At 43.4% G+C, this 25,070-nt stretch overlaps 1 protein-coding gene across 2 annotated transcripts in view; it reads right to left on the minus strand.

The window, feature by feature from the left end:
• DNAJC5 (DnaJ heat shock protein family (Hsp40) member C5) overlaps positions 1–23,709 on the minus strand; it is a 29,105-nt gene extending 5,396 nt beyond the window's left edge. The window contains exons 1-5 of one of the 2 annotated variants that reach the window (XM_084218200.1): positions 23,606–23,709; positions 9,012–9,079; positions 4,069–4,205; positions 1,641–1,854; positions 415–586 (exon numbers count right to left, since the gene is read on the minus strand). In XM_084218200.1, the coding sequence (XP_084074326.1) occupies positions 415–586; positions 1,641–1,854; positions 4,069–4,175 (493 nt within the window). In that variant the 5' untranslated portion in view covers positions 4,176–4,205; positions 9,012–9,079; positions 23,606–23,709. Of the gene's footprint in view, positions 1–414; positions 587–1,640; positions 1,855–4,068; positions 4,206–9,011; positions 9,080–23,037; positions 23,058–23,605 lie in introns of those variants that run through there. The other variant, XM_084218201.1, reaches the window with a different exon arrangement.
• Positions 23,710–25,070: the final 1,361 nt, after the last annotated feature.

Here is a 25,070-nt window from a genome sequence, read left to right on the forward strand (position 1 = left end):
GGTTTAGTCCTGCAGAAATAGCTTCACAAACAGTATTAGAGCTACAAGAGTAGCAGTGCCACTTCCTCTACCCCTGACACAATTAAAGCTGCCTTGACACCCCCAACCTTTGGGTACAAGAGCCCCTTTCTGCAATCCCACATGGCTGGTCCATATGTTACCCCAGGCATGTGGATGGAACACAATGATGGTCATTGACTGCTCTGAAGCTGATCCCAGCTACGTTCAGTGAAGATCCTCCAGGTGTTTTTAGCAACTTTATCTCTGGTGTCAGCACTACCCATGTAACTCGTGGCACAAACATTCCCTGCTCATCATCCACGCCCCAGGACCTGATTTTTCCTCAACCAGCTCACTGAGCACTCCAGCAGTGACTGATGTCCATCCTAGAAAGCTCACAGCATTTTCACCTACCCCTTTCATCTGACTGCAACTGTGCCTCCAAGTCCTCTGGAGAGACGTAGAATTCCTGCTCTTCGCCTTCGGGAGGTTTCGGTTTACACTTCCCACAGCAACAATTACAGCAGCAGCACAGACAGCAGCAGCAGTAGCAGCCTGTGATGAGCCCACAGAACACAAACAAGGCCTGCAGAGGACAGAAAACACAGAAATAGTCAGAACCTGTGTCTACTGTGCCATGACCACAGAGTTTGTGAGACTTGGATACAGAATCAGAGAGCAAAACCACAGTAGTCCAGAGACAGAACTTAGTAGCTACAGCTTTGTACTTTATCACTGAGAAATACTTCAAATTACATGCAAAAGTGACTATGGCTGTCCACATTTTACACTGAGGTGAATACTGCCAGCCTGGTTTGCTTGAGTAATTTCTACAATTTAAGTTAAGTGGACTATTTTGCTGCATCTGGAAGAAGGTACAGGTCTAATAAGCACATCTGTACTAAAATCTAGGGGTACAACAGTTCAGGACAGGCTGTAACTCACATAAATAACCCTGGAAACGACTGAGCTGTACCAGCTGATGCACAGGCCATGATGTACCTACAGCAGGGACTTGGAGCAGCCCAAGGCTGCGGGCACGGCTGAGGATTGATGCTCCCAGCATGTGAGCAGGGCAGCTCCCTGCAAGCCAGGTCTGCCAGGTGCTTATCACAGTGACAATGGGCTAAATTAAAGTCTTCCTATAGGTCACTGTGCAATTGTTTGAGACAAATAATTTTACAGATAGCAAACCAGCATGGTGATATAATTATTGTCTTCCTTAGGGGATGATCAAGAGATGGAGGCAATGCTGGCAAAGGGTAGAAAAATGGACCTATGCAATGAAATGCAAGGAGATTTTCTGTGAGCCAAAGTTCACAGTCAGGACTCATTCTGCAAAAATATTGACCAGATATTATCAGAGAATACACCCCAAATTCTCATCCCTTCTAAATCCACTAGAAGAGTCCAAACTTCAGTTAGTAACCCAGGTCTTGCTTATTAGACCTGTCTCACTAGAAGTTCCTAGAAAAATACCCCTGAACTCAAGATCACAACGCAGTAAGAGGTTATTAACCCAGTGTCAGAAATTCAGCAATTTTCAAAGGTAAAACCAACCAAAAAGAACAGTTATCAAATGGAGCTCTCTAAGAGTTTCCAATACCAATCCAGAACAACTCCTGTGCCCTTTTATTTACCTTTGCCCACCAGCTGGACAGCACGAAGTATGTGTTCACATTTTCTTCACCAAACTGCTCTGCTACATAGAGCCCCAGAGACCCATACTTATCGTAAATGTTCCGCTTTGTGGCATCGGTCAATATTGCGTGGGCATTATTGATCTCTTTAAATTTTTCTGCTGCCTCTGGATTATCAGGGTTTTTATCAGGATGATATTTCAATGCCAGTTTCCTGCAGAAAGAAAAAAGAGAATAAAACTTGGGGTTTGGGTTCCTGGTTTTTTGATTTTTTTTTTTCTAATTCTGTAGCCTGCCACTCAAGGGAGACTTCTAAGTTGCAACTGTTTTCCTTCATCTGTGATTCAACTTCCCTGATGATTCTGCCTTAGATGATAATAAAAGGCTACAGCAGTGTCTAGCTTAGTTCACAGGACTGACTTCAGACTGTTGGATTTGACCCTCAGAAATCCAATGGAAAAAAATAAGACATTGGATAAAAATAGATTTGGGGTTTTTTATCCTCAGCTCCAGCAATTTCCACCAGTAAGTTTTGCTCCTGCTACAGGAAAGACACACCACAAGCCTAAGGTATAGCACCAAAGAGTAAATAAAAGCAAGTTGCCAGAGCTGCTTAAAGAGTGTCTGAACTGCTGCTTCTGCAGTGTCTGAACACAAAAATAGAACACACGATCACTTGTGGTAATTCACCAATTCCTGTGCAGGAACAAAGTACTTTTCAGTTCAGCTTTGCTAGAATAGAAAACACTTCTGAGTTTCGAGACATCAGGAAATCACAACGTACCTCCGCTAATCAGGCCAGATCTCTTACAAATAACAAAAAAAAATCAGATAAAGCATTGATAAATGTGCTAGTTCTCACATGGCCCAGGCTATTTACAGACACCAGTAGAAATAACTGGCTAAACACCTCCTTATGAAGAGAAAATACGTGCTCCCAAGTAGAAAAATGACACGGAGCCACATGCTGGCAGCTCTCCTGCACCACAAAAGGTACTTGTCCTCCTACAGAAAATGACCACAAAGTCACGTATATGAGAAAGACAGGAGGAGTCTGCAGACAATTACATGTCAGCTTTGCAATGGGGAACTGCTTAGACAAACATAAAACAAAGATGTGTCCAAGCACTTGGATGTGCCTGCAAGTATCTCAGAGCATTTAGAAACCAGCCCGAGTGTGCCCTTGGGACACTTCACTGTGCCTGATGCTGCTCCAGTAAATCATGTCCACAGCTGCCACTTGTGCCCCAGCTTCAGTGAGGGCTGAAATAATCACAGCAAGTTTTATAAACTTGGAAATGGCTTAGTCAGGCTGCAATAATTAAATATTTTTATTTCCCATTTCCTACACGTACACAAACCCCACAGCCCCCAGGCCAGCAAAGGATGTTCCGACTGAACATGATAAAGGAGCAGCAGAGGAAACAAGATGAGCTGAAGGTCCAGGGAAGTGTGAAGCAGCTACATTTCACCCCAGGATCTTGTGGGGTTGCTTCTCCAAAGGAAAAACTCACAATATTTTCCCCAGGAAAGTAAAATTATTTTCCAGTTGCTTGAAGATAACCTATTCAAACTTCCACTTAAAGCTTTTAGGAAGATAAAGCTAATTTTTGAGAATCTGTGGACCTGGTTTATTCATAGACTTCACCACATAGTTGCCATCATATAACTTTGGAAGGGAAAAAGCTTTGGTAGAAGTTAAAGACTAAAAGAAAACAATTTTGACAATGAGTATCCTCACGGAAAGATGATGCTGACCCCTAGTGTAATCCAAACACATTGCCACTGGTCACAGCAGCAATTGCCTTTAAGCAGATTTATGGGAAAGGAAGATATTACAAAACTCTTTTTTTAGAATTGTTATTTGGGAGGTATGAAGCCATGTCATGTGTCCAACTCTTAAGGAAAGGGATACAGAAAAAAAAATCTTTTAAACTAATAACTCCACAAAAAAATAAGAACTTTTGAACAGAATTCCAGGAAAAAGTAATCATTCATGCTCTGTTTTCATCCTTATTTGTATCTTTAATCTCCATCTCCCTGTGCCAAAAGTGGAAATGATGAACAGTAGAGCAGTTCTGCACATCTGTGGTACCCCTAAGACAGATACAAGGCTACACAAGAGGAAGAGTTTAACTCTGATCAGTCTTAAAATTCTGCTCAAACTTAGGCAAGGACCTTTCAGAATGACACTGTGCATTTTAGAATTTAACTTACTAGATATAAGATGTAAAAATTTAAAGCCTAGGCATGTTTTCACACCCTGTTTTGCAAGAAGCAACCACATTTTCACCTATTTTTCCCACACATTTTTCTTGCAAAAGGTCTAAATAAACCAACTGAGGCTCCTACATAAAAGCACCGTTTGCTGAACACTGAATTAAAGCCATTTGTGCTACTGGGACATGTGTAAAACTCAAAGCTTTACCTGTAAGACTTTTTGATATCATCTGAAGTGGCATTTTTGTCCAGCCCCAGCACGTGGTACAAGGACTCCCCAGAGGTAGAAAGCGAGCGTTGCCTCTGGTCTGCCATCTTGAGCTAACCTGAGGAGAGACCTGGGCCCTGCAAAAAAATAAAGATTAAGAAATGCTTAAGCCAAGGAAAAAAACAGACTTCTTTAAGCAAACTGTCCTCAAAAACAGAGTCTACACATCAAGAATCAGCTTTGAGAAGGTTCTTTACATGCGTGGAAGGTAAAAAGTTTTAAAATTCAGTGAATTATCAGTGAAAACAACTATGACATTGTTGGCACAACAGCAGCCACCCTGAATCCCAGCTGTACAAACTCAACTCTTCTTTCCAAAAACCCCAAATCAAGAGCTGTGGCACAGCTATAGCTATGTGCTGCAGAACACATCTCTCAAGTCACTTCATCTCCTTTCTTAGTCTTAATATTAAGATAATTTATTTGTGATAATACCTATAAAAAACAACATGGCAATAGGGGAGCTGCTGTTGAGTCTGCCTTTTTGCACCACATTAGCATAGGAATAACTGGCTTTATTTGTATTTTCTATTTCAGAAATTACATTAAAAAAAATAAAACCAGAAAACCAACCTTCCCCACAACTCTCAAATCCCAGTCTCCCATCTTATCACCAGCACCAAGTCAAACAAACAGAATCCTCAGACAAATCCAGTGTGACCAAGCCTGTGCATTCCACAAGGAAAGAGGAATGTCTGCCCAGAGAGGAGATCCCCTCCCTCACAATTTAAAGTTGTGGATCCAACATTTAACTCACATTCCAGTTAAAATCATGCTACTTGAACATGGATTAACCTCCTGCTCCACATCCGAATGTGACAGACCCCAGAGGTGTCCCCTGTGCCACGCCAGGACCAGATCTGCTTCTGCCCTCTCCCACCCTGAGGAGATCAGCTCTGCTGTTCTTTAGCTGCAGAACTGCAGCCAGGATGAGCATCCAAGAAAAGACTATTGGCTATTTTTGGATTATGTCATTACAATTAGCCCACACCAGATTATGCAGCCTTTGAAAAAGATATTTAAAGCAGCAGACTTTTCTAATTTAACCCTATGTCTTATATAACAAATTAATAACTTCAGCTGGCTGAAAGCAACACCCCCAGCCCTCACCCCCTGCACTGCCTGGGTGGAGCTGTGACCACACCTCTGCTCCTCCCACTACAGGAGAACTGTCACACCCACACAAGGGGACGGAGTGACAAGGATGTGGACAGACACATCACCACTGCCTTGTTCAGCTCAGACCCTGCTGTTGATTCTTTGCCTCACGTGGCCTCTCTGACTTTACACCCATTTAACACTGCTCACCAGGCCCACTTGTTTTAACTGGAATACACTGGCTCAACCAAACTCTCATTTAATCTCCTTCAAGAAGCCTTTGGCAATTCTACCCAGTTTAATTTAAAGCTCCCTATAGGATGCTATAAATTATTACTATTAATAATTATTTGTCTAAACTCTAATTCTCTGGCTAAAAATTCAAACTACACCCCAAATCTGGAAGGTGAATGTGTGGGTAGGGAAAGAAAATATTTTCTTTTCAAGGACACTGTTCAGTATCAAAAGCTTCCTGTATGGGAAGAAAATTACTGAGTGCTGCAAGACACAACACAAACAACTCACTTATTTGGGCATAATCTGATTCAGGGAAAGGAAAACCATATTTCAGGAAAGAAACCCTCCACAAAGGCACAGAGCAGAGGCAACCCTCTAGGGCAGCCTTTCCCAAAGGCAGCTCCCAGCCCCCTCTGCCCCAGAGCTGAGGTCAAACACTGATGATCCTGACGTGTCTCTGATAATCTCCCTAATCACAGCAGCCTGCTCCTGCTGCTTCCCAGGCTCCCTGCTCAGCTCCTCCTGCTCTGTGCCCATCATCGCTTCCTCCCACCCTCCCTGGAACCTCCCTGCAGCTCCAGCACACCAGTCCCTGCCAGCAGCTCCCTGCCAAGGAGTGTCTGTCACTACTGCTCTTGGACAGGGACTTGAGAAGTCAGGAGGGGGAAAAGGAAAAGCATCCTGATTGGAATTTTACATGTTGATTTAGCCCTTCTGAAGGAGATACTGCTTCAAACAGGAGCTTCCAGGGCATTATGGACATTTTTGCTAAAAGCTGAAGCTCTATTTAAGCATAACAAGCTTCCTGTAACATCAATCCAACGTGGCCTTGGTGACAGATGCTGCAGATCACAGCCATACACCATGTTCTGCTTAACTAAATCTGCACTGCTCAATTAGGGCCAATTTGTTTAATAAAAATGAATTCAGTTTGACCCAGGCAGTCAGTCTGCAGGCACAGGGATACAATTCCACACTGCTGCATCCTTAATTGCTTCCATCTGAACAGTGCTGGGGATCCACAGCTTGGTCTAATGGGATGTTAACATTTATTTCTCCAAACTGGTATGAAATGGACACATTGGCCTTGGCAGAAGAGTGGAGGACAAGGCAGGGATGGGAATTCATCTGGGAAGCTTTTTACTTAAGGGAACAGAGGAGCATTATCACTAGGAATGCAACCTTTGGCTTTTTAAATACGAAACAGACACTAAAGGTGCAAGTTATTTAAGTTCCAATTTTCCTAAACTCAGGTGTCATTTCTGCTGTTTTCACACGTGGCTCTAATTCCCAGTCCTGAAAGCTGCCCTGTATTTTTAAAAACTGTTGTGTTCAGCAGCACAAGCCATCTGCTCCCTTTTCTAACCAAGCAGGATGCCCTGAAGAGGTTTCTCTGGGAAGGCTCTGGAGAAAGGTAATCTCCTGGATTAACCAGCAGAGTGTTTAACCATCTGAGTACCACAACAGGCAACTGCTTTCAGCACCACCCTGCTGAAAAGACTCAGATTAAGCCTGGCAGGATATTTATGGAAGTCAGCCTTAATGTTCTATATACATCCATGGAAAACTCAACCTTAGAAAAACTAATTTGCTTTTCAGCTTCCCAAAAGAGCCCCATCTAGTTTCATGAAACTGGTGATACCTTAGTTTCTGCCAAGTCTGCTGACCCTTTTGGAAGTTGTATTTAACTCATTAAAATGGCAAAGTGTTATTACAGCCAAGGGAAAAAAAATCAATAGTTCTCTGCCAGTTTAGGGAATTAAATACTCACGGAACATCCCAAATAATGTCTGCACTGAAAAGGGTGACAGCAGATCTGGTGGCCAGAAGCAGGGAAGGAGGAATTAAACTCCCTCTGATCCACTGCAAGATGCTGCAAAGAATTTCAGTGGAAGCTGGCAGTGAGGGGAATACATTTTTCCAAGAAAACATGCTGGGCTGAGTGGCAGAATGGAGGGTGGAGGTACTGACCCTGCTCACACCGACAGCAGGTGCTTGGGACACCACTGAACCACCACTGTTGGATCTAGGAAGGGCTACCTTGAAATAAAGGGATGGAAGGCTCATTCCATAAACAATACCCACAATATCTGGGTGTCATTAGCCTCTGGCAGCAGACTAACAGCAGTTCTTCTCATCTCCTCCAGGGCTGAAGCACTGAGTATTTATTCCAGAACAAACCTCTGGAAACTGTAACCTCAACTATCCCTTTCCCCATCTCCTCCTGTGTAAGTGACACAGGCACTGCTGCCCCTTGAATTTCCTTGCTGGAGGAAAGGCTGCTACAGGAGGGAGCAGTGGCTGTTCAGCTGCACTGATCAAATCAAAAGGGGCAAAAGATATCAAACAAGGTTAGCTCTAAAGATCTCCAGCTGCAGCACAATCTCCAGAATTCTAATCTTCTCCATGCCTGAATACTCATCAGTTTAAGTTCCTAAAAATTAAATAAAACAATGAAATCACTCCCTGAATGGATGTGCCAACACCCAGACCTGTACACAGGTGCTGTCCACAGCACTACGTGAACTGTCTACACACAGGGTGGGGAATCTGGTTGGAAACAGCTGCTCCAGAAAGTGAAATCCCACTGTGAAGGAGAAAATCCACCTCCTGCTGTCACAGTGAATGATACCCACTAGACACAGGACAATGGGAGGTTATTAACCTTAAAGGATATTGTTTGCAAAAGAGTTTGGTTAAAACCAGAGCACAACATCCTCCCAGTCTTCCAAAATATCACCAGTAACACAGAGAACAGAGGAATCCTCAAAAGGGAAGATAAGAACCAGAAGGAATGACAGACAGACTCAGAGAAGTGCTGGCAGTGCAGTACAGGAGGAGGTTGCTGCTGTCCCAGCTCAGCCCAACCCTGCACATGTCTGTAACACAAGGAATGCTGTCAAGCCCTCTACAATTACAGTTTTAAGAGCATATTAAAAGATGATTAAAGAGTCCAGTTTGGAAATGATGTTTTGCCAACTCTTATAAAAATAATGTCTAGTTGATACTTTATTATATGACTTTAGGAAGCACTTGAGTATTTTAGGAAAGATTTGGATTCCACAAAGCATTGCTGCTAAGTGGTAAAATATAATGTTGGTTAAAGCTAAGATTCTAGCTTTGCAAAGATTTCCAGTGTGGAAAATTAGCTAATACTAACACCTAACTTTAGGTGTAAATCTAAAACTGAATTATTCTATACCAACAGTATTTATCAGTAAAAGTCTAAATAAAAACACCAAGCCTGAAAGCACTTCAGTAAATATTGATTTGTCACAGAAAGGAAAAAGCACCACTGGCCTCCACATCCTGTCCATCTGTCTCAGAGTCACTTAGAGTTGTCCTCACAATCTGGTATTTTTCAAGGGAGAAAAAAGAATTAAAGGGGAGATGAGAGAAGCATACACAAGATTGTGTCACCACAAAAAAATATGAGGTGTTTTAGCCTTGGCTTCATGAGGTAGTAAGAGATTTTTGTAGGAAACTGTTTCCTCAGCAATATTTTGCATTTAAATGAGATACAAGAAATAAAAAAATCCAAAACTCACCTGGTGTCTATTTTGAATATGCTAATGTAAGTGATAGCAATCTTCACACACTTCTAAAACTGATTCTCCTAAAGACAAAACAAAAGCAAATTAGTTGTTCACCAATTCTGAAGTTGAGGATTCATTATAAATTATCATCACATTACCGGACAGGTAAAAACACAGAAGTGTTTCATAAATATTTGTACCACAAGTACCAAATAAGTCCCCACAATGAAAATACTTGTCTTTAGAATTGATAAACTGTCAAAATAAATGACAAATATTTAAAAAGATAGAATCAAGGCCTCTGTGGTTTGAACCAGAGCTTCAGTCTCTTCTCCCCAGCTTTTATCATGGGAAAGACACACACCTACCCAGATGCATGGAAAGTCTAATAACCATTATCTGTTTAAGACTTTGGACATTTCAAATGTAGGCCTTTGTGAATATATGTGCTGAGAACACGAGAAGCATGTTTTTCAAGTCTTGCTAATCTGTTGTGCTGTTAGAGAGAGACTGTAAAGCAGCTTAGCCAACACAGCAGACCCCAAGCTCCAGCACTGGAGCAGCAGGCACAGCCTGCTCTGGGGAGCAGCACCAGCTCCTCCTGCCAGGACAGATTTCCATCAAGAAAACCATGGTGTCATCCAATTTGGACTCCCTCATCCTGATGCAGATGAAAACCAGTCTTATTTTGGTGTTCAAGGAGGGAGAGAACCTGAGATGACCCAGCAGCACACACTTGGTCTTTCAGCAGTCAAGCTCCAGATCAGCCATCCCATGGAAATAACAGAGCACAGGGGCAAGAGCAGCCTAGAAAATGCTACATGGTGCTATGGAAAAAATCAGGGAAACTCACTACAACAGATTAAAATACCTTTCTGATTAAGCAGGTGCAAGACACATCTAATCCACATTATCAATCACAAAGTCACTTATGCATTAGATGACTGAACAATAAACCTCGTGAGTGGAACTTCAGAGCAGCTTTTACCTGGCAAATCATCACTTAATTGTCATACAAACCCTTTCAACAGCTTTCAGAGAACAGGCTCTGAATGCACTTGAGAAATAAACTCCTCATTGAATTAATAATTATGCCTTTCATGGGCTGGAAGGTTCCAGCATGGCAAACAGAGATGTTGGGAATACACCCAGGGAGCTGCTGGCATTGCTGTCCACAGCAGTTGCTTGGTGCCATCTGTAAGAAGCTGCTTGATCCAGCAACACATCCCTAAGTGGGTATGAATGAACCAAGCAACAACTCAATAATCAGCTTATTGTTAATGGATCTGTTTAGTTCCTTTGATAGGAACCAGCAAAGGACTTTTCCTGAATAATGAAAGGCAGGGAGTTAAACTTTCCCACTCAGAGCCTGTGCAATACTAGGGGGAGGACTAACTCCCCAAGGAAAAATGTGCTATTTTGTGAAGCTATAGAAGTTCCCAAGTTCTCTGCCCACAGCTTTCTTCATTAAAAATAATCCACAAGAACATTATTTAAGCATTTATAGAAAGCTGCAGATTGTTAATGGTGTTGGCAACCAGAATTATGGCTCCCTACCCAGATGACCACCACCTCTAATTGTGCCACTCATTCTGCTTCAGACAGCAAGCCCAGATCCAAGTATGTTGACAGTGAAACTATGTTCAATTTATGGAAATAATTTGAGTAGAACAGGGGAAAAAAACCAAAGTCCAAATGTAATCTGGAAACAAATGTACTTTGAAAAAATGAGCTATCCTGCTAAGGTCAGAACTGGGCATATAATGATGTAAATATCATACATATAATGATGTAAATATCATACTATGACGTGTGGATAGAAGGTTCAAATATAAGATCCTGGCCCAGGCCTCATCAAAACTCCATCAGCAGAAAAGTTAGTATTTTTTACAGCACTCATATATAATAACCAGCCATGTAGAGACTCAAAATACACAGTCAAGTGTTGTCTTAATCTGGATGCAAGCAGCAATATTTCCTTCAGTCTCACAGCTATGCCAATACCAAGTTTCATTAAGAGCAGGCAGCCTGATTTACAGCTGAAAATAACCAAACAAGACAAAAATAAATTCCCAAGGAAACTGCTTCTTGTAAAAATCAAAGTACATGAGAAACCCATGCCAGGTACTTCTCATCCTCCCTGCCAGCACTGAGCCAGCCCAGCACCTCCCAGGGGTTCACTCCCTCAGTTTCTGTTGCAACTGGCAATTCCAATTTAGTGACTCAGGAATGTTTTGATCTCCCCATCCAATCTCATTATTCAGCAGGCCAGATCCACTGACCCAGAGCTCTACATAATACCCTGCTTGTAATTACTTGTAAATATCTCCCCTCCTTATTACATGATATTCACAATCCAAACAAAAGCAGAGAAGATGAAAAGACAGATGCTGGAAAAGGAACAGGAGTGTTCAAAATCCACATCAGTGCATGACACCGGTTCAACAACACACATAAGAAAGGAGGAAATCTGGGGACAGGAATACATAACTGTTGAAGAATCAGAAAATACAGAAATGAGCATGAAAATTAGAAGAAAAAAGATTAAAGAATTATGAAGATAAAAACAAGCAAAGCTACACAAATGCAAACTGAATTCAGCAACACATTAAAACTGTGGTAAATTTTGTACCACAGAGGAAGAAATTTGCTTGGGGAGGTTGCATGTTCTTACAACCATTTTGCTCATAGCAAAAGCAGCTCTTCCAGCCTTATTTCTCCTGCAAATTTGAATCTATGTACTGCTGTATCTTCCTCATAACTGGAACCATAAATCTGCTCAGCACCCTTTCCTCCTCTAACCAAGAGACAGATACTGCCTTTCCAGAAATCAGGCATGTTCTCAGCTCTACTGGACAAGAAGCATATGTGTTTCCTGAGAACTCAAACGTCCTCTGAGTGATGGAGGATAACCCTTTTTACTGAATAATTCTACTGACAGAATTGTCCTCATCCTGCTCCATATGTTGTTAGCAGAAAGGGGAAATTATCTTCAGCATACATGGCTTCATAATCCATCTCCACCATGTACAGGAACTGTATCATGGCTGGCAAGTATTTAAAGAAATAAGGCTGCAGTTAAGGTAAATAAAATAAAGCAAATCAATATACAAAATAGAAACTCCAAAGTCTTTATTTTCACATCCCTTCTTGCTTACATGACTTGCAAAATGAATCATTACCAGAAAAACAATGTGCAACAGCTGAAGGGAAAGCAATCTGGCTAACAAGTGTCTGCAGAAGACCACTACTATTTTAAAGCACTTTTCTTTGCCCTGTAGCTGTCTTGAAATAAAGATTTTTAACCTATTAATCAGAGCACGAACATTTTATATTCCATTAAAGCATCCAAGAGTGTGTTTTGGCATTGGTTATATTTTTTATATCACAGCACAAAAGTCTTTCAGCTGAATTTTGCTATTCAGTTTGTGACCTTTTGCTAAAGATCATGTGAGAGATCTCATATCCATAAAAATATTCTGTTTTAACATATAAGCCCTGATGGAAAGCTGAGTATCCAGGGAACTGATGCAAATGCATACATCTCCTGGAAATAAAGAACTTTACTGTGTCCAAACCCATCTGCCTTGGGAACAGAGCACAGGTCTCCTACACTGAAAGACTGTGACACTAAAAACTTCATTAAATTCTCTTGAGTTCTTTAAAAAAAATAGAAACACACAGCTTTTAAATAATTGAAATCTGGAGCAATACAATTTTTTTGCTAAATTCAAGTCTGAAATGATGTAACAACCACCACTGCTGACTGCAAGAGAGGTTCCACTGAAACTTGTGACAAACTTAACTACAGCGACACAGAGTTGTTTCTCTAATGAGCTTAGCAGATTAAAATGTAACCATTTAAGTCTGATTGACCAACCTGTTATAAAGACTTGTGACCTTTTACCCTACACAAGAGTAAGATTCAAACTTACTAAAGGTGGCTTTCATATTAGGGGAGAAAATATGAAGTAATGGATTTGTATTTTCTATCCTCTCTCCTCAATTAAAATAATTACTCTAAAAACCTGGGGGGGATGGGTCAGTGGATTCCCTACTTAGGATTTCATTGCTCCTATTTAATCTTTCAGTAATAATGAATTATTGTTTATGACATCACAGTAGTTTATGTGCAGAGTGCAAGCATCACAAACTGCACATGGCAATAAAAAAACCCCACATCTGCTTACTCAGTTAGTTAAAAATCTCTGAAAAATCAGCAGCTGTGTTTGCTTTGTTCATTATTACTCTTAATTTTTCCTCCCTATAAATAGTTTTTGAATCACTGTGACTACTCACTGCAAGTTCACTAGAACAAGTCAGCCAACCCACAACATTCCCTGCTGGGATGAGTGATGCTGATGCCACTTTTCTGAAGAAATATCTTCAACTTCTTCAAAGACATAAAGCCCCACTTCTGCTAAGTGGGTTGTATAAACTACATCAATAAAAAACCCTCATATTGTTAATGACTATATCAATATAGCCTAACCTTTAAAATATTAAAGAACTCTTGGAACAGATGGGTCTACTCTCATAAAAATGAGATTTACATTATTATGTCACACCTGTAGGTAAGACAACTAAAAGCTTTTAAATAGGAAGAAAAAAAGAAGTCTATTGTCTTGTGTAAGAAAAGGTTGAGAAAAATCACATCAGTTGTCACAACATGAATCCCTTGGCAGACTGTTACAAAAAGAGAATTTAAGGAGACAACGTTGATCCAAGCAGCCCTGTTTTACAGCACAGGCTTTTGCCTGGTCAAAAAGAAGGAACAAAGTGAGGTTACAAAGAAGAGCAAAAAAGCCAAATAAGCAGTTTGAGACACAAAAGGAACAGAAAGGAACACATCTTTCAAATTACAACTTGGTTGGCAAAGGGCAAGAAAAAGATTTATCTGAAATTAACTTGGAAGGGCAGGGGAAGGTGGTTCCTCTCTGTGCTCATGGACAGCAGTAAGAGATGGAGGGGAGAAAAGTTCATTCCTATTTTCTTTTCCTCTCAACTGTGAGGCAGATGAAAAGGTAAATGAGGGTTTCCCCATACACACAATTTAAATAATGTGAAAGTATGGCCTTACAAACTGCAAAACACACAATAATTATTTTACACCTAGTTTGGTGTTAGAATTGCTTTGTCATCAAATAAACACTATAAACACTCTTGGCAGTTTCAATCATAAGCAGTTTTTGTTAATGACTTTGAAATGAAGACTTTATTTTAATGAGTAAAAAAAGCAAAAAAGGAAGACCAGTTTACAGCAATAACTGAAGGCAATACTGGCATCTTCACCCTGATCTAAAATGATCCACTCTGGTGCTTCCCTTTTGAGAAACTTCACCTATTTTCAGATTATTAATCTCTGCTCTTTAATGGCTGTCTCCCACCAAGCACACAAATCTTCCACTTAAAAAGTTATGAATAAAAAGGCAAAATAAGCAGAATTGAACAGCAGAACTTATAAAGATTTTATATTTTCCAGAAACAATCACACAAAAAGCTCAAGAACAGAAAAGCCAAAATGTCTTTATGTGATTACCAGGAACCCAATGTCACTGCCTCTGTCAGAGTCTATTTCACAGGATATTAGGTTTTATTCTAAAAATTAAGCTTATTTATTTAATAATACAGGCAGAAAATAAACTTCCCCTCTCCCCATTTACTTTTACCTCTTGTATCCAATCAGGTCCTCCAGCCTAAGGTGAAGCATAATTATTCAAGCAGCACATGTATCCACTCAGTTAAGGTCCAAAGGCTTTAGTTCCAGAGATTATTTCTTCTGCAAAGTTAAAAAATTAAGCATATCTAAAGATCCTCACTTCTCCTAATTGCTCAGCTGGATTTCCCCAGTTTTTGTGGAGGGTGGGGAAGAGACTATTTGATTATTTCACTTCCTCACAGAAACTGAGCAATTGGTGTTGTAAAAGATATTTTAGGCTTGAAAAAAAAACCTGTAAAACCTAAATAAAAACAAAACCAATAAAACATCAGCAGGAGCAAGGGGTGCTCTGATTAGAAGTGGGGCACAGGCTGTTGGTAGAAGCCCTCTGACCACTGGGAGGGGTGAGCAAAACCCAAACAAATCAATACCCCCAGAGACTATTTCCAGGAAATAGACATATATAGATATAAATATATATGTCATGGAAGACATCCTTCACTTCATGCCACTGTGGGTAGTGTCAGAAAATGGTCTAAAAGGCATGATGAGATGAGTTTCATACCTGCCCCATTCAAATCCCCAGCACACGGACATTCAGAAGCATGAAAGGGCTTAAAACCACAGAATTCCACAATAAAATCTGAACTGACCAGCACAACTTGTATTACTCAAAACTTCTACTTGTTGTTTTGGCAGGAAAATTCAACCAAGTTCCTTTTGAAGGCTGGGTGATGCCAGAGGTGATGCTTTCACTGCAAATATTTCTGTTTCTTCTCAGGTGAATTAAACCAGAGCATATGTCAAGGGGCAAACACACAGCAAATCACAGAATAAAGCACCTTGGGGTAGAGAACCCATTTATTCCCTAGTGATCCCAAATTCATCTTTATGAATACAATGCTAATGTCACAATATTCTTATAAGATCTCCAGAATGATGCCCAGTACACCCCCTGCACGTTGGAGTCAGCTCTTTCAGCTACAAATACCCAAACAATTCACAGGGCTGGATTAAAACCAGCTTTAATTTAAACTGGCATTCTCTTACAGAAGACAAACTCTTTGGTATTTTCTAACCATACAGTGTGGTTTCACCAACAAAAAGATTTATTTTATACTACTCCCCCACAAACCATAATGATATTTATTTCCCCAGTTCTCTCACTCTGCATACATTTAATCTGCGGACTGCCTGATGAAGGATGTCCTCAGTTCCACCACTCAGTCTAGCAACAGTATTTCATGGCTGCTTAAAAAGAAAAAAAAGAAAAGCCAGTCCATAATTTAGAAATAATAGGGCAACAAAGAATGTATTTGTCCTACTGATTTCCCCACTAACTCACTGGTGATTTAATAAGCAAAGACACAGCTTGAATTTCAGACCATAGACATAGGCTGAAATCCTGATGTGTCAGGAAAAACCATGTTCAGACTTTATTTGCAATTGAGTTTTCTAACACTGTAATTGGGCAAGAATTAGAACATGTAGATTTTTATACACTAAGTTTTCAGACAGGAGTCACATTTCAGAGGGCTTAGAACCAAAAGGCCACTATTATACTGGTGCATAATTTAATCACTTCATCAAAGGCCATTCCCAAGGCCTTTCAGTTTCAGCACAAAGTATGGAATTATCACATTGAGTCTTTTTTTCCACCTAAATAGCTTGTAATAAAGTCAGAAAACCCTATGCACAGTTTTTGACTGATGTTTTTATTCCTCCCTCTGATTTTCACTAACACTGGAGCGTGACAGATGCCTCTTCCCTCTGCCTGTACCCCTGATGTGATGCCATCAGTCCAATGTTAAACCAGGGTCATTCCTACATGTATTCCCCAAACCGAGGGTACATCCTCCTGGAGATCCTTAACAGGAACAAAATTAGTTGTAAAATAGCACCTTTCCTCATTTAGGGTTATTTTAAAATAATATTTCATAAATCTACAAATTTAAACAGCCTCAAAACAGCAAGAGAAGTGAAAGTCATCACAGATCCTTTTTAACAGCAAGAAGGACTCCCTGGCCTTCATATGGAAAACATCAAAAAACTAAGTCACAGGAAGAAATGTGGTTTTTAGATAAACTGCAGGAAACCAGGGTAAGGAGTTGTGCATTACAGGACGAGCACAGGAGATGCTGGGTTTTCATCATCCAGGATGTTGCACACAACGTATATTCCATGGCAGGCCCAAGAACAAACTCATGTTGGCCGCTGGCCCAGTTACCCAAAGCACTCAGGGAAACAGTAAGGTAAGCTTGGGAAATTACCCTGTGCACCTTCCAAACACCTTCTGATTAATTCTGACTGCCTGGTTTTCCCAAATCAATTGTGAAGAGCCAATGCTGTGCCAACTTAAAAGTGCAACAAGAATGAAGTGAGCTAGTATGGAAATCAGGAACTTTGTAGGAAAAGAAGAAGTGAGACTTCATTAAGGAAAATAAATATTTTCACTAGTTACTGTCCAGACAAAAATACTTCTATGGAACATGTGTTTATTTTGCTCTGTGATAAAGATGGTCTACTCCAAGCAAGAATGTTATTTCCAGCATTACCATGAGAGCCTTCAGAAGGACTGACTGACCAGTGATTTGTCAAACCAAACACCAAAATGATAAAATAAGTTTTCTAAAGAAAAGACATGTTTCAGACTCTATTTTTACTCCACTACTCAGACCAGAAGAACTCCAAGACATACCTCAGAATTGTACATGTGGAGAAAGCAGGCCCCTGTGCAACAGAACGTTTTAGGAATCACATAGAAAATATTCCTCAAGTTCTCAAAGAACAACAATTCAGAATGGACCTGGAACCTCAATCTATTCACTGCTCTGAACAGTAACTGAATCTGTCTTTTAAATTCAATTTAAAACAGGAATATTTCTGGTTATATCTTCCCCAAAACAGGTCACCTCAAATTTCAGTGGATTTCATGGTCCCTTCCCTCCTCCTCAAGAAAAGCAGGTGAGGAGATGTCAGGGAGTCCTGGGAAGAGTGTAGGATCCAGGACCTCCAACCAGGGTCCCACCAACCACTCCAAACCTCTTCCCCAGCTCACCATACCCACCAAAGGCCCCTGCCCAAAATGCCACAGAGATCAAGTCAGGTGAGGTGTGTCAGATCAAAGCTGTCAGCAGTCTGACCTGGTACTGCCTTGGGATAACTCCAGTCCCTGGTGGATGTGGACTGGAGCAGATCTTAAAAAAAACCAAACCCAGCACTGCTTCGATTCCCTGTCCAGATGATTTCACAGGGAACCCATATGGACTTTGTGAAAGCACATGAACACTTATTCATTTTATTCCCCTTCCACCTGCTTTTACCACAATGTCACACGTCTCCCAAAGGCAGACTGCAGTCCAGGCTCTGAACACATCCCATGAACACATCCCATTTTGTCAGTTCATTCCCCTTCCTGTACTTCTATCAGAAGCAAGAGCATCAGCTTTCATAATGACCTTTGAACTACAGAGAAGAAAAATTAGGACATTACTTAAAATATTTTTAACAATAGATTTATAATTGCTTACCCTCAGGAAACCCCAGAAGCAACTTGAAATTACAAATATCTCATTTGGTGGGGCCTAGCCTTGGTGGAAGGAATTTCCTGCACCTGGCACATTCAAGATTATGGCAGATATTACCACTAGAAACTGCCCACAACATCTGGAGTTTGGATCCCAAATTCCCCTCCTCTCCACAAGCAGCTTTAAACCTAATTATGTAAATGTCCATTTAGGGACATTCCAATAAATGTCCTTAAATCCTCAAGACATGAGAAGCAGATACGTAAAGAAAATTCTCTGACAACTGACCCAGGCAAAGGCCTACATAAATAAAACTGCACAGCAACAGGAAAAACCTGCTAAGATATAAAATAAGTAATGGCAGATGGAATGGAAAAGAATATTTTCATTTGAAGTACAGCCAAAAAATTAGAGACATAAAAGGGGAAATGCAAAGAGAAGACCTCTGTGAATTTCTGCTTTTTGGAACTGCATAATAGGTCACTGGAATGACATCAGAGAACTCTGGGCTTCTCCTTTCCTCACTGCATGAGCAATCTGTACATTCACTTTTTCTATAGATTGTTCCTTATAAGTCACAAAGGTTATGGAATTCCTGACACTGAACACAACTTTAGTAAGACCCAGATGAAACCAGGGAAGGACTGTAAAGTTCTCTGTGACCAAAGCAGAAGCAGGATGGTCTAAGTGCTCAGATATATAAATAAATATTCTCAGAGAGAAGAGGAAGCCCCAAAGGCAGGAGGGGAAAATGTGGCGTGCTGGTGGATCCCTGGTTTGTGCTTTTCTGTCACTGGCATTAGATACTGCCTGTCATTGCAACCAGATCCACTGAACTGTTTACTTGCATCATTCACTGGTCAGAAGCCACCACCACAGAAATACCAGTTAATGAAAGCAGACTTATGTCACAAAACAGAAAAAAGGTTCCTTAGTGATGCTTTGGTAACAGGTAACCAGATGCCGCCGGGTTTTTTGTTTCTTCAACCATTTGCCCAACAAAGTTTAGATGATGGCATTGAAGTATATTTAAAAAAAAACCAAACAAATAAAGAGCCCAAATCTTCCACTGAGAAACTATTCTCATTTACAAAATCCTTGAGCAGATTATGAAAGAGGAGATGGCAGCTGCTAATTTAACTCGGGCCTAGAGGACTCGTTCTGTTTGCACTCCTGTGCACCACAAACCTTCAATTTTCTCTTTTCAATACTTGCACAAGATGAGAAACTTGCACCCAGAGGAAAAAGGCACTTAAGATTTTACTGAATTTGGCCCTACAACACACTGGCTCTGGAAACACTTCACCATTAATGAAAGAGGCAGAAAAAGGCTTTAAAAAGGCACATTTCAGTGCAATGCAGATACAATGTAAGAGGAATTAGAAGCAGCTGTCAGGACATAAGAAATTTTAACATATGATAAAACAATCTTATCATTTAACAATCTTGATGCACCTTTTGGAACATAGGTCTTCCTATCAGTTTGCATGGCCTGATATAGGAAGCAAAGTGCCTCTGAAGATAAAACATGCACTTTCCAACAACTGTGCTTTTTATGTTTTTATTGATTAAGAGAATATTTCAACTGAGCCTCTAAGGAAATCCTAAGATATCACAACATTCAAACTCCTTTCTTTCAAGACTGAAAGCAGCCACTGGTTAACCAACCACCATCACCACAGAGGACCAGTACTGCTTAATTCAAACTACTTCAATTATCAGAGCACCTGGAAAACAACTTCTTCAGGTGAAAAGAACCAGTGCAATCCTTCACGTTGGTCCTGGGCATTGGTGATGTTCCTCATCCCTCCCTCTGGATTCTGCCATGACCCAGCTGTCCCAAGGCCCAGGTGGGCACACCGAGACAGGGCACAGGCTCACTGCAGGACTCTGTGCCATCTGCTGAGAAGGTGGGGGGCACCTCACAGAACCCCAGTGACCACCAAGCCACACATTCCTGCTCCTGGAAAACATCCTTCTCCTCAGGCCAGTGGAGAGCAACAGAAGATCCTCATCTTCCCAGGCAGAGGCAAAGCCAAACAAAGAGGACTTGCACAGCTTGAGAGCAAACTGTGAGGGAAATCAGTTAATGCAGTAAAACTACCTTAAATGAATCCCTGTTTGTGGTTTGACATGAGAGCAGTGAAGTTGCCAGCAGATGCCAGTTTGCATGCTCTGGGAGGGTACTGGAGTGCTCAGTCTGGGCATAAGCTCTGCAGAGAAGTTCTGGCAACTCATTTCCAGACATACTGAAAAATATTTTGATCTGGTTATTAACATTAACAATACTTACAAAAATATTACAAACTGGCAAAAAAGAGGGAAATATGGCAAATATCAGAGGCAGTTACAGCACTGTTGCTCTAAGTCAAGTCATTCAATGGATAGACAGGATTTGCTGAAGGCCCTTCCAGCCTTCAGTTGTACCTGCTTTCCCAGGGAGGACATTCTGGCAACTGAGTTCATAAATTAAAAAAAGAGAGTCAGAACAGCAGCTTTTATATTTAACCTAAAACATGATTTCTTAAGTAATCCAGTTAGGCTCCCATTCATACTCCCTATCACACTGTTCAGCACAGACAAAAATCCTTCTTGAAGCTCACCATGACGGGAACTACACTGAATAACAGCATCAGTGCTGACAACCACCACCTGCCAAACACAGAACCTGTGAGGCCAAGGGATCTCAACATCAACTCTTGTGCTGTCAGGCTCGTGGAATCCCAGACTGCTTTGCTTTGGAAGGGACCTTGCAGTTCATTTAGTTCCACTCCCTTGCCATGGGATTGCTAGGACACCTTCCAGAAGACCAGGCTACTCCAATCCAGTCTGGCCTTGAACACTTCAGGGATGGATCAGCCACAGCTTCTCTGGGCAACCTGTGCCAGGGCCTCACCATCCTCACAGGGAAGAATTCTTCCCTAGTATCCAGTCTAACCCTGTGCCCTGCCAGTGAAGCCATTCCCCCTTGTCCTGTCACTCCAGGGGCTGGAGTCACTTCGGTACTGGAAGGGGCTCTAAGGCCTCGCTGGAGCCTTCTCTTCTCCAGGCTGTACAACCCCAACTCCTTTAGTCTCTCTCCACAGCAGAGCTGCTCCAGCCCTGGGAGCATCTTCATGCCCTCCTCTTGACTCCCTCCCACGTGAAAGTTCTTAAGTCATACTCTGGTACTGCTCCATGTTTTCCAGAGCATGAGGATCCAAACTGCCTCACTGACTCCATGGATGCCTTCACACGGTGTGAGAAGCTTGTCCATACCCCAGCTGCATTCCAAGCCCTGTTCCCATCACCTGCTGCACAACAATCCTCAGGCAGGCTCCAATCATCCTGGGCAACTTCCCCGCTGCAGCCAGGTCAGTGATGGTGCCACCTCAGCCACAAACCAAATCAACTGCCTACAACCCACTGCAAACCGGGACAGGGTGCCAACAGAGCAGGAGGTGGGTCCCTGGGCACTGGGAAAGACTGAAACAGTGTTTATACTTCCTGCGAATAAACAACATGAACTGTGGTCTACACCACGAGCCAAAACATGCTACAAAACCTACTTTTTTCAGGCACTCACTAATAAAATATGGTTAAATATAGCACAAAGCCACTCTGGGAAGGAGGGGAATCTTCCACTTGAGCCTCCAACCTGCAATTTATCAATGCAACACATCCAAAAATTAGGAGGAACATGACCATGTTGCAGCATCTCCCCTTTCATTTAAACGCTGCGGACAATCCCTAAAACAACATAAATGAGGGAGGGAGAGAAGTATTTATTTATGCTTACAAAAAGCTGTTTGGCTGAAAATCCCATCTCCAAAGGCCGAGTTCTCCACAAAGCAGATTCTGCACTGCCAGCAACATGACGAATTTCTCCAAAACCCTTAGAGCATGGTGAGAAAACCACAGGAAGCTGCTCAATAAAAATAAACTTCTTTTCATCTTACATTCTATGTATTAATGTCAATTTCTCTTCCACTCCAGCTTCTGTTTCCCTTCTTGTCTCTCTCCCAGTGCATAGCATACTTGATTTATTAGAGCTAATTCATTAAAGCAAATTAATTTGGCATCTATTTCTCAGGATCCCTTAGTCAGATTAGGATTCTATCATATTCTACCAAAAGCAAACAAAAATGCAAACACTGATCCTAAGCAACCTGAAGCCAACAGATGCCTGAGAAGCTGAAAACGCCTCTAATGAAATTGCAGTCAAAAGAATAAATTCCACTTCAAGAAGGCTGCTACAATTCAAGAATTTAAATAGGTCCAATCCTGACGCATTTCCAAAGGAAATCCTTGCAGCTCTGCATACTTTGGAGAGCTTAATTTGCCCAGAGAAATGGGTGAACCAACACTGCTCAGCCACTGGGTGACTGCGGCCTGCAAGTTTTTGCTTCAAAAGCAGCAAACTAACACAGTATTTAAGCACACACACAGCATTTCCCTTTCCTGATGATAAGCTGCCACGAGGCAAACATCAGCAGGGAGAATAAGATTATTTCACACCGCTCTGAGATGAGGTACCAAATTTATGCCTTTTTTCTTTAAGCCTTACAGCAGCACAGACAGCTCAACAGCAACGTCTCACAGTGCACAAAAATTAACGCCCCAATGAAAACAAACCTAGAAAAGATAAAACCCTTTGGCTTTCCCTCTTATGTCAGACAGGATGGCCTTCACACCTTGCTCCCCAGGGAGCACCGGCTGCATCAGTGCCCACATTCCACTAATAAACTCAAGGCTTTGTGTCACCGGTGTGGAACGGGCAGGTATTGATACAGCACAAAAGCAGGAGCCAGGCGCTATCAGGGAATCCGCTGTCTCCGTTCGGTCCACTTGCATTCCGTATCTCCAGAATTACCTGACTGGAATTCTTAATTTGAGAGCCAGAAGACACTGCACGAATAAACAGAAATATGCTGCCTTTGCAAGTTTCACGTTATAAAGGCTGGATTTGCTTCCCGCCGCTGGTACGTCATTCATTAAGCACCTCATCAGCCGAGCGGCTACTCATTATTTCGGTAAAAATTAAGCAGGATAATGTAAGGAAAGGGAAAGGAAAATCACCCCGGCTTCTGGAGAGAGCCAGAGTGATTCACGGCTCCCACACACAGAGATGACTTTCATCTGGAATTCACCTTCCCAGGCCTTTTGTTCGGGGTTCTTCCCCCCTGCTCCGAGGAGCGGGGGGGGCGCGGGCCCGGCACGGGCACCGGGGCGGGGGGCTCCCGGGGCGGGGGGGCTCCCGGGGCGGGGATGCTCGGCGGGCGATGCCCCCGGGCAGGGAGATGCCGGCGGGCAGGAAGATACCGGCGGGCACATCCCACCTTCCCCCGGCCCTCCCGCCTCGCCTCGCCGCGTCTCCCCCCCCGCCACCGCCACCAGCTCCATCTTGGCCTCCGCCCGCGGCCCGGCCCCGCCGCGCTCACCTGCGGCCCGCGGGCGGGCGGGGGCCGCACAGCCCCGGGCGGGCGGGGGCGGCCCCGCGGGGCGGGGGCGGCTCCTCGGGGGCCTCGCGCGGGGCCCGGTCGCGGCGGCGCGCGCGCTCCGTCCTCAGCGCCGGTGCCGCCGCCGCCGCCAGACACCGACCGGGACCCGGCCACGGGAGGGGGCGGCGCCGGCGCACTGCGCATGCGCGTCCCCGACACGCAGCGCCCCCGCCGCGCGCGCGGGCACGCGGCCGCAGCGCCGGGAGCGCGCGGGGGATCCCGATGGGAACGGAGGGGGCGGGGACGGAAGGGGGGGAAAAGCGGGAAAAGAGCGCGGCAAAAACGGAACTTCCCTGACCGGGAATCGAACCCGGGCCGCGGCGGTGAGAGCGCCGAATCCTAACCACTAGACCACCAGGGAGCGATGCTAGGTTATCCCGCTCGTGGTATTTGACGCACTGCCTCTGCGGCCAGGCAAGGACAGCGACACGATGGGACCGCGGACTGCGGTACCGGGGGCGGGGGCTGCCATCCATCACAGCAGCCGGTGACTGTGGCATAGGGACCGGGATCTGCAGTGGGGTTGGCGGCTGCGGCACAAGGATCAGTGAGGCCGGGGGCCGCAGGTCCCCACAGGAGCTGGTGACCGTGGAACAGGGAGCACTGGGTCTGGGGACAGAGGTACGGGGCTGCAGGGACAGTGGAGGAGCCGGAGGCTCGGGCTGCAGCAGCACACGGAACACGCCCAGGACATCGCCCGTGTGCTGCCGGCCTCGGGGCTCACCGCCTTTAGGGCGCTGTGGCTCAGCCCGCTGCCCGCACACCGACCCGCAGCGTGCTTGGGCAGCGCCTTCCGAGCATCCCACCCTGCAACCCACCCAGCCTGCCCCCAGCGGCCTTGGGCTCCTCAGGAGCTCAGCGCGGAGCCGCTTCCCTTTAACGAACACCAGTGCTTACAATTAGGGCAAACGAGGGTTTTAAGCTCATGAGTCTGTTTTTCCCAGTTGCTCAAGTTTCCTGGCGTTCCTGGCTGTTTCCTGGGAAACACAGCTATTTCCCAGTGTTAGGTAAAAACACAATTTCCACCCATCCAGTGCATCCTGGAGCAGGTGTGGCTGGGGTGGTGATCTCAGGAACACTGGTTCCAGTTATCCCTCCCATCACTCCTGCTGGTGTGTGTCTTCTCCGTGAGGCTCTAATGGCCTTTCCCGTCTGCTGCCTCTGACTCACGTTTTAAAGGAATGAATGATGATGGATCCTATTTGCCAAGAGAGTCATCACCATGAATCACACACCCACACCATCTCCTTGCTCCAGCTCCATCCCCAGCCCAGCTCCTGCACCTTTCCCTGTCCAAAACACCAGCCATTTTCCAGGGCTCTCCAGCACTGACCTTGGATCTTGCACAGCATCTGCGCCCAAGCAGAGGTGCTGAGCCCACCCCAGCACCCACGGGGGTGCAGCA

Source organism: Fringilla coelebs (assembly GCF_963513975.1).
Source record: "Fringilla coelebs genome assembly, chromosome: 18".
Classification (NCBI taxonomy): Eukaryota; Metazoa; Chordata; class Aves; order Passeriformes; family Fringillidae; genus Fringilla; species Fringilla coelebs.